Raw genomic sequence first — 9,604 nt, 5'->3', positions numbered from 1 at the left:
TCCCCCTTGTGTATGGAGAGGGGGCATATCGTTCAGTATGGGGGCGCATGTGAGCAGAGGGGGGGTTCAGGAGTCCAGCTGCTCTTCAGTTCCTCAGCGGAGCGACGAGTCAGTCCGCCTCACGGACTGAGAGCAGAGCCCCCGCGTGGCCCGTTGGTTACTCCCATAGACCTGTATATATAAAGGTTACTCCCATAGACTGTATATATAAGGTTACTCCCATAGACTGTATATATAAGGTTACTCCCATAGACTGTATATATAAAGGTTACTCCCATAGACTGTATATATAAAGGTTACTCCCATAGACTGTATATATAAAGGTTACTCCACAGTTCTTAACGCGGATCTCTTTAAACTCCATGACGCAGTTAGCGGAGCTACATTAGTGCGGAAGTAGCGTTTGATAAACGACACACGTGACCTCCCTTCTCTCCCGCCCTGCTCTCCCTCTAGCTGCCGCTAACAAGGAAACGCGTGCACACTCACTCGCTGCGCCATGGGGACTCGAACACCTGCCCAACATGTCTTCATGTTCCTGTGGATTATTGGCTCTGTGGCTGCTGGAGGTGAGGTGTGTGTGTGTGTGTGTGTGTGTGTGTGTGTGTGTGTGTGTGTGTGTGTGGTGTGTGTGTGTGTGTGTGTGTGTGTGCGTGTGTGTGTGTGTGCGCGCGTGTGTGTGCGCGTGTGTGTGTGTGCGTGCGCGCGTGTGTGTGCGGGTGTGTGTTGGGGGTGAGTGTGTGCGCCAGGACTCAGCTGTGTCATGTACTCAGATCGTGTACTTGAGTAATATATATACTCATGTACTAATATACTATATAATGACTTTGTATACTGCAGTACTCATGTACTAATATACTATAATGCCTTTGTATAGGCTACTGCAGTACTCATGTACTAATATACTATAATGCCTTTGTATACTGCAGTACTCATGTACTAATATACTATAATGCCTTTGTATAGGCTACTGCAGTACTCATGTACTAATATACTATAATGCCTTTGTATACTGCAGTACTCATGTACTAATATACTAATGACTTTGTAGACTGCAGGGTAGCTGGTGGACATCATTCATCCACATCTGTGAAGTAACTAAAGGTATTAAATACATGTAGTGGAGTAGAAGTACACCATGTACCTCTGAACTGTAGAGGAGTAGAAGTACACAGTAGCAGAACATGGACATACTCAAGTAAAGTACTAGTACCTCTAAATTGTACTTAAGTACTGCATTTGAGTAAATGTACTGAGTTGCTTTACACCTCTGTGCATTGCATGTTATGTCATGTCCAGAGGTAAAAACACATTTGTTATCAAAATGGTTGTACTATATATTACTAATTAGTAATATATAGTACAACCATTTTGATACAAAATATGTATTTACAAGTATACAAAACACTGTACTGCTGTTTTGTATACTGTTGGGTATATATATAATAACAAGTATTTCATTTTAGAGCTTATTCAAATGTACATAGTTTCATTATAATGATGTGTGTGAGTTAGTCACAGTATTTATGATATGAACTAATATCTAAACAGAAAGCAGAGTTTCGTTTGGCACTATTTTTCTTGGTGGAAGCTAGATCCCTCCGCCTGAACAGAAACTCTTTGCAGCTGGAATTGTTCCATAACCACTTTCTGTTTTATTGTTCCTTAAACTTTTTATGAAGTTTATTATTTATTGTTCAAAGCGAGGAGTTTTTGTAAAGAGCTGTTTGTTTGGTTGAAACCCGAGAACCTGAATCTTTTATTTTCTGCGAGAGGAAACGGCGCCCCTCCAAAACACTGCTGATGCCATTTGAGACGGAGAGTTGTGATTGGCTGAAACTGAACGAATACAAACTGACTCCCTGCTCGCTCCAGCCAATGGAGGCCAAGAGTCTTCTCATTTCTAAATAGAGCCCTCCTCCAGCAGAGCTCTGATGCTCTGCTGTGACACCGACGTGCAGCCGCCCGGAGGGACTTGGTCAGCAGGGGCTCGGTCAGTAGGGGCTGGGTCAGTAGGGGCTGGGTCAGGAGGGGCTCGGTCAGTAGGGGCTGGGTCAGTAGGGGCTGGGTCAGGAGGTGCTGGGTCAGTAGGGGCTGGGTCAGCAGGGGCTCGGTCAGTAGGGGCTCGGTCAGCAGGGGCTCGGTCAGCAGGGGCTCAGTCAGTAGGGGCTCGGTCAGCAGGGGCTCGGTCAGTAGGGGCTCAGTCAGTAGGGGCTGGGTCAGGAGGGGCTCGGTCAGCAGGGGCTTGGTCAGCAGGGGCTTGGTCAGTAGGGGCTGGGTCAGCAGGGGCTCCTTTTAAAGAACAAAGTATGTGAAGTATATCAGACTTTAAAGTTTAGGAGCTGTTTCAAACAGGAAGTAGAAATGTGCAGGTTGAGCTGATCACCGTTAAAGAAATGATGCTGACTTTTGACTTTCTGTTTTTCTGTAGATTTAGAGGCAAAGCCTGGAGAAGACGTCACTCTTCCGTGCAACAGTCTCACCGATGCTAATGTCACAAAGTTGGTGTGGAAAAGACCTGAGCTGGAGGATGTTAACGTCTTCTTCTTCAGGAATAAAAGGGCGGATGAAAACTACCAGGATCCACGTTATCGAGGTCGTGTTGAGCTGAAGGATCCAGAGATGAAGAACGGAGACGTTTCTGTTGTCCTGAAGAAGGTCACCGTCAGCGACACGGGAACGTACCAGTGTCGGGTTACAACTTCCAACATGCCAACAGAACTGCTGCACTCCGTCCATCTGGTCGTCTCTGAAGGTGAGTCTGTGTTCCTCCTGAAGAGTTCCTCCATTGGGTTAAAGATGCGTAATCCGCCCTCAGGGACTTATTCCAGTGTGAACGCGATCTACTCTTTAGTTCCAGGAAACTAAAGAGTTCGGGGGGACCTAAGTACCGGGAACTAAGTACCGGGAACTAAGTACCGGGAACTAAGTACCGGGAACTAATTACCGGGAACTAAGTACCGGGAACTAAGTACCGGGAACTAAGTACCGGGAACTAATTACCGGGAACTAATTACCGGGAACTAAGTACCGGGAACTAAGTACCGGGAACTAAGTACCGGGAACTAATTACCGGGAACTAAGTACCGGGAACTAATTACCGGGAACTAATTACCGGGAACTAAGTACCGGGAACTAATTACCGGGAACTAATTACCGGGAACTAAGTACCGGGAACTAAGTACCGGGAACTAAGTACCGGGAACTAAGTACCGGGAACTCAGTACCGGGAACTAAGTACGGCAAAGTACTTGGTGTGAAAGCGGCTAATCATCTGCCTCAAACAGTCCTGATGCTCTTCTAGGTAATCAGACATCCTGTCATGTTCACAGCTACAGTTGGGACACCTTTGTTATCGTGTTGCTCTCATGTTGGAAGATACGTTCAGGACTTTCCCAACAGTGTCCTTGAAAGCACCGCCTGACAGTTCTTAATATAGCCGGATCAGTTTGGATTCACTGACACAGAAAGCAGAACTAAAGTGCTTCTGATAAAACACGGGGTTGAGTGTTCACTGTAAAGATGGAATAATCACGAGACACGACTAAAGTAAATATCCTGAATCCTCTCGCCCTTGAACAACACACTCTGCGCCATGGAGTTGCACTCAGATCCGTTTCCAGAGAGATACATAAACAAATAAACAACAGGACAACAAATACTAGAATAATATCTACAGTGTGATTAAACCACGATGAAGGATTTCCAGTGTCTGTGTGATTTATTTAGGAACATTTCATGGATTTTCTTATAAACGCTCACAGAGCTGCTCGATGACCCTGAACGTCTCGTTTACAGCAAACAGTCTGCGGGGTTTACCCACAACACGAGATGAGGGTGGAAACACACGACGCACGCAATCATCGGTGCTTTTATCAGGGCTCGCAATTAACGATGTCCCGATGTCCCGGGGACCATAACAATTCCTACTGGGACACGAATCTATTTTGTCTGGGACTATTTCGGGACTGTGAAAAAAAATTTAAAGTAAACTTCAAAATGGGTGTTATTTGCGAAGTCATTGGGCTGTCAAATCATAGAATGCATTCTACGTCATCCACTTTGCTGCTGACTGCTGCTAGACTCGCGCCAATGCAACGGTCATGACAGTTATAAACAGAAGAAAGAAATGCTGAGGTGGTTGAATAAACAGCCCCCTGTTGCAAGCCCCAATTCTGCCGACTCCCGAAACGAAAACATCCCAAGTCCTGGTCATGATGCATCGTCTTCCACTGTGGTCAATTAGTTGTCTTAAGTGCCAATGTTAGCTAGCGCTAGCGTTAGCTAGCGCTAACTAACGCTAGTGCTAACTAACGCTAGTGCTAACTAACGCTAGTGCTAACTAACGCTAGTGCTAACTAACGCTAGCAACTGAAGTGTGCCTTACAATGCATACAAACGTCCTAAAATGCGTATGTTCTTTTGAAGTTTGTGAAAATGATGTGAAATACAGTTGATTAGAATAAGAGGCGTAGCCTATCATCTTTGTGTTTTCTTTGTCAGCCAGTCAGTGAGCAGGCTAGAATCTTTAGCTGCAAAAACGTAAGGCATTTAGCTTTTCATCTTTTTTTAGTGTTTTACTTTTTTTTGGTCAAGAACGTCAGTCAGATTGGCTGACGATTAGAAAGGGTGTCGCAAGGTAATTGTAGTTTGTCAATCAACTCTGGTATGAGAATAATGTGTCATGTTAAGAGAGTAATGTTCCAGTTGTTTTTGTGCCTGGGGGGGGGGGGGGGGGTGGGTGAGAGCAAGATGATTGACATTCATGAATGAAGAGAGAAGATCAATTTATATTCCTATAGTACTACTGACTTGTGAGGATAACTTGTAATTAGAACTGAAAACAGATACATTTATTAAACTGTTATGGAACTTCTGTTTTTTTATTATCATTCATACCACTTTTATTGCCAGATAGAGGGTTCCCATCATAAAACACAGAGACCATACAGCCATACCGTATTGAATTGAAAAATACAAATCAGAATTCTTCAATGTTGACATGTCTTAAAACAACTCTCTTCCCTTCTACTCTCGGAGAGGCAACAGATCAGACTAATATTCATATGTTTAAAAGAATAAGTATTTTAAACTTACATGGTGGACCAGAGTCTATGGTGTGATGATTAAGTGACAAAAAAGTATCAAATTATATGTATTCTGCATAATTGGGGGGGCGACGATACAAATTTAAATTTGGGACACTGCTGGTTATATCCGGGACAATACAAAGTAGAATTCGGGATTAATTTCGAGCCCTGGCTTTTATTCATGTCTTCATGTGTGCTTATGTAAATGTGTCTGTTGATTGTGTATTTATAGGTATACATATTTAATACACATTTTTATATACATTTGTATTTTGTATTCCTCTGGATTGTGGGAAACGGTATTTCGATCTCTCCGTACACACAAACTGAAAGATTGACAATAAAGTTGACTTGAATATTTTGTTTTTCATTCCTGCACATATTTTTATTCCAATTCTATGTAAATACTGCTATATTTTACTATATTTTGTAATATATGTTTAAATGTTACTACAGTTTCTTCAAAGAGTTTCTATCTGTGTTTTTCATTTGTGTTTTATTTGTATGTACGCACAACAACACCAGGTGAGATGCCTCGTACGTGTCATCCGACCTGGTGATAAGATCAGTATGTGAACATAACCAGTAACCTACCATAGCCAATAACAAATACAAGTAGCTTATTTTATTTCTGTTCTTCATTCATATCTTATTTTACATAGTTAACATTTATTTCTGCATATTTTTTTATCTCTCAGGTTTTAAACAGTCTGGTTTTCTGTCCTCTAGTACACATTGGAATGATTTCAAACCTGTTTACCCCAATCATTATAAAGAGTGCCTTGGAAATATTTGTTTACATAAATTGCATTTATCTCTCTCGCTCGATCCCACGCCCACGTTGGCAGTGAGCTGCGGGCGCCAGATAAGCCAGCCATCGTACGGGGCAGATGAAACGTGTAGCCGGGGTGAAAAGGGTGTTACTTTGACTTCATTATGAATGTTGTTACATCGAGGCCGAACATCAGGATGAGCGCCAACGGTCAAAAAGCTGTTCCTTCCCAGAGCTGCCAGCGCAGCGCCTCCCCAGATCTGGTGCCCTACCAGAAACCGGCCCTGTCTACATATTTTATACACATTTTTATACATTTTTATTTTGTATTCCTCTGGATTGTGGGAAACGGTATTTCGATCTCTCCGTACACACAAACTGAAAGATTGACAATAAAGTTGACTTGACTTTGAATATTTTGTTTTTCATTCCTGCACATATTTTATTCCAATTCTATGTAAATACTAGGGGTGTTGAAAATAATCGTTTCTACGATGCATTGCGATGCGGACGTGGACGATTCGGTCTCGATGCAGTGACGGAAGATAATCGGTTATAGAGTAGTAACGTTGCTTCCTGATTTTCCGGCCGCGGCTTTACTATAACGTTTGTTCTGTCACTTTAATTTCAAATCGGTCGATGACGCAGAGATCAGGGAACAGACGTGACAGCGGCACAGCAACACCGAACACGGAGCAGTCTACTTTATCCACCAACACAAGAACACCAGTCCAGAACCCACAGCAGAAGGACCCGCTCTGAATCACTCCGTGTCGCTGCGGCTCAGAGACACAGGGAGGGATTTATGTTTTTCAAAAATAATCGCGTTACAATCATGTCAGGTTTTTGGTGGATTTAATTAAGTCTTGGATTGCAGAGTATGAATGTCCTCTAGCAATTTTCAGATGATATATACGTGTGTAAAGTTTGTGAAGGCAGGAGGAAAAAAGCTTCCGCGATCACCGTCTCCTCTCCGTTCCTCCAAGCCCCGCCCCCTCCCTGAAAATAATGAGTGACATGCTGACAGTGACCCGAAAGAAACTTTATTATTCACTTAATCACTGAGATATAATGAAGCTAACTTTATCTTTCATTCATGGGATTTATGTAACAGTAAGACAGAGAATGTAAGTGTGCACCCACATGCACTATTTTAGTTTGTATATGCTGTTGTAAATACTCCTGTTGTCTGCTGTGTTCAGACTCAAGTCCTGTGTGTGATGCCACATTCAGGACCTTCAGTGTCCTTTCCTAACAGCAGGCCGCGGCTAGAAGCTGCAGCTCGACTGCAGAAGCATTAGCTTTTTGTTTTTGAGGATGGAACAACTTCACACACGGAGGCTAGACCTATACAATTCATTTATTTTGGTTTATAAATTAATGTCAAGACATTTATGTAATTGATTTCTGAAGCACTTTCTAAATAATAAAAAGAGAGTTCATATGTATTGACTGCATGTATGCATTGATGAAAAATAAGCCATGTGCAGTAATATAGAACATTGAGGATGCAACGCATTGGTATGAATCGTGATGCATCGGGATATCGAATTGAATCGAATCGTTGACAGGATAATCGTAATCGAATCGAATCGTGAGACCAGTGAAGATGCACAGCCCTAGTAAATACTGCTATATTTTACTATATTTTGTAATATATGTTTAAATGTTACTACAGTTTCTTCAAAGAGTTTCTATCTGTGTTTTTCATTTGTGTTTTATTTGTATGTACGCACAACAACACCAGGTGAGATGCCTCGTACGTGTCATCCGACCTGGTGATAAACCTGATTCTGAAAGCACGCTCACATCAGCAGTGACACTCAGAGCCATCGGCCCGGCGATGTCGTGCTAGCTTGTCAGGAAGAGACAGATAATGCTGAATTCTGCTTACTTTCAGAAAGGAATATTCATAAGAGCCAAACTCTACATCCAATCGAGGAGAAATGAACTCTCCCAATGTCAAACTCTTTGAATATCTAATCTCAGCATGTTCGTTGTTATCATGACTGAGTTCAGTGTCCTCTCTTCGGACACACTGATAGGGATTGACCTTTGACTTCGCTCTCTGTAACGTTGTGTAACGGAGAGGTCATCCTGCTCTCACTGATGATCCAGAATACAGGGTATTGATGTGTGCTATCATTTGTACACCGTGTGCAGAGCGTCCTGACTCAGAAACTAAAGATTAGCCCCAGATGAGCAGCTCCACTGACTTGGAACCGTCTGCAAAGCTGTTCACTGAGCACTCTGGTTCCCCTGCGTCACTCTGGAACTCGCTGGGTGACATGCTGTCTGATACTCATGGTACCTGTCACTGTGAGTAGAGTTAGTAAACTGTACATTATGTTGTTGTTGTCCTTATTGTTGTTCTGTTGTTTCGATGTTACATGTGTAGCTGATGTCCTGCAGGTCACCCTGAAGAAGAGATCTTCTGACCTCAAGGGGCTTCACCTGGTTCAATAAAGGCTACACACAAACAAACACACAAACAAACAAAGCTGAGGAATGAAGACGTCACTAACATAAAGAGAAGAAGTCTGGGACGTGGTTCTGTGGTTCTGTGGTTCTGTGGTGAAGAGTCATGTGACAGAAGTCCAGAGGCGATGTCCTGCTCAGAGACCCAGCGTGTTGTTGGCCTGAGCGAAGACGGACCTCAGCTCCACGTTGAGAGCAGCTGCGTGTTGTTGGCAGGGAACGCACATTGTTCCCCAGACGAAGACCCTCTGCCACGATGCAGCTCCCCCCCCTCTCGCGCTCCGGAGCACAGATCCTTAACTCTACTCAGAGAGCACGCTCTGAAGGAGACACGCCTCTTTGCTTTGATGAATGACTTCACAGACTGCCCAACAGTCACTCTGTCTGTGCTTCCTGTGCAGGACTCAGGACTCAGGACTCAGGACTCAGGATGTGTGAAGCTAACGCCAGCTGGATGGAGGAGGACAAAGCTCAAGACTTCACTCTGAAACGCTGTGGGATGTTCACAGAAGTGCCTCAGACGGTGCTGAAGCAGAGTTCTGCTAAGGAGCCTTAAAAGCTCATGAAACCCAACGTGACTCTCAAACAGGAAATGACTGATGGCGGTGAACTCCCGGGGTTTCTGTCACGAGGAGAGACGTTGTGTTTCCATATAACCGTCAGTCACTGAGTCACTTGAGAACTGCAGTCATTTGTTCCATTTGATTAACATTTACATTATGTATAAAAAGCACCGAGAGGAATCTCTTCTCTTTTTACGGTCCTTTCGTTCCGGGGGAAAGCAGAGGATCCCAAATAACGTCTGAAACGAGTTCAAAGAAAGATTTTATTTTGTATTACAAACTATTCTTCTGAATAAATGGTAAAACTATGAACGTTAAAGAGATGTTTCAATGTTATATCAATAAAGTTGTGTTCATTTGTATTTCTTTTGAATATCGTTGATATTGTTTTTTCTTAAAATGTGTGTTTGTATTGTTTGTTCTGTAAAAGTCAGCAGATGAATAAAAAATACAATATTTCTAATATCTTTTTAACGTTGTACTTAAGAGTATCTTTTGTATTTGTATTTGTACTGAAACGGTTTTGATGGCTGAGAAGAAGTTAAATACTCGTGCCTCTTCTTCTGGATCGACGATGTCAGAGTTCGGCTGAAGGGGTGAAGTCGTGAGACGTCCTGAGAGCAGCTCCAGCTGCTCTCTCCTCTCTCCTCTCTCCTCTCTCCTCTCTCCTCTCCTCTCTCCTCTCTCCTCTCTCTCCTCTC

The 9,604-nt window shown here is 43.2% G+C and overlaps 2 protein-coding genes and 1 long non-coding RNA gene across 3 annotated transcripts in view; all 3 read left to right on the top strand.

Annotated features, from left to right (window-relative positions):
* Positions 1-130, top strand: part of LOC117463979 (Fc receptor-like A) — a 3,565-nt gene extending 3,435 nt beyond the window's left edge. The window contains exon 4 of the mRNA XM_071206620.1: positions 21-130. Within this exon, the coding sequence (XP_071062721.1) occupies positions 21-130 (110 nt within the window). The remainder of the gene's footprint in view (positions 1-20) is intronic.
* Positions 131-405: 275 nt separating this feature from the next.
* On the top strand, positions 406-2,883 carry LOC117464078 (coxsackievirus and adenovirus receptor homolog). Its single transcript, XM_034106605.1, has 2 exons — positions 406-569; positions 2,432-2,883. The coding sequence occupies exons 1-2, from the start codon at positions 500-502 to the stop codon at positions 2,866-2,868; spliced, it is 507 nt and encodes a 168-aa protein (XP_033962496.1). The 5' UTR covers positions 406-499; the 3' UTR covers positions 2,869-2,883.
* A 1,844-nt stretch (positions 2,884-4,727) lies between these two features.
* Positions 4,728-9,377, top strand: LOC117464087 (uncharacterized). Its single transcript, XR_004553999.2, has 2 exons — positions 4,728-8,181; positions 8,275-9,377. It is a non-coding gene; the product is annotated as an uncharacterized lncRNA (long non-coding RNA).
* The last annotated feature ends 227 nt before the right edge of the window (positions 9,378-9,604 follow it).

Source organism: Pseudochaenichthys georgianus, chromosome 18, assembly GCF_902827115.2.
Source record: "Pseudochaenichthys georgianus chromosome 18, fPseGeo1.2, whole genome shotgun sequence".
Taxonomy (NCBI): Eukaryota; Metazoa; Chordata; class Actinopteri; order Perciformes; family Channichthyidae; genus Pseudochaenichthys; species Pseudochaenichthys georgianus.
This window is presented reverse-complemented; position numbering and strand designations above follow the sequence as displayed.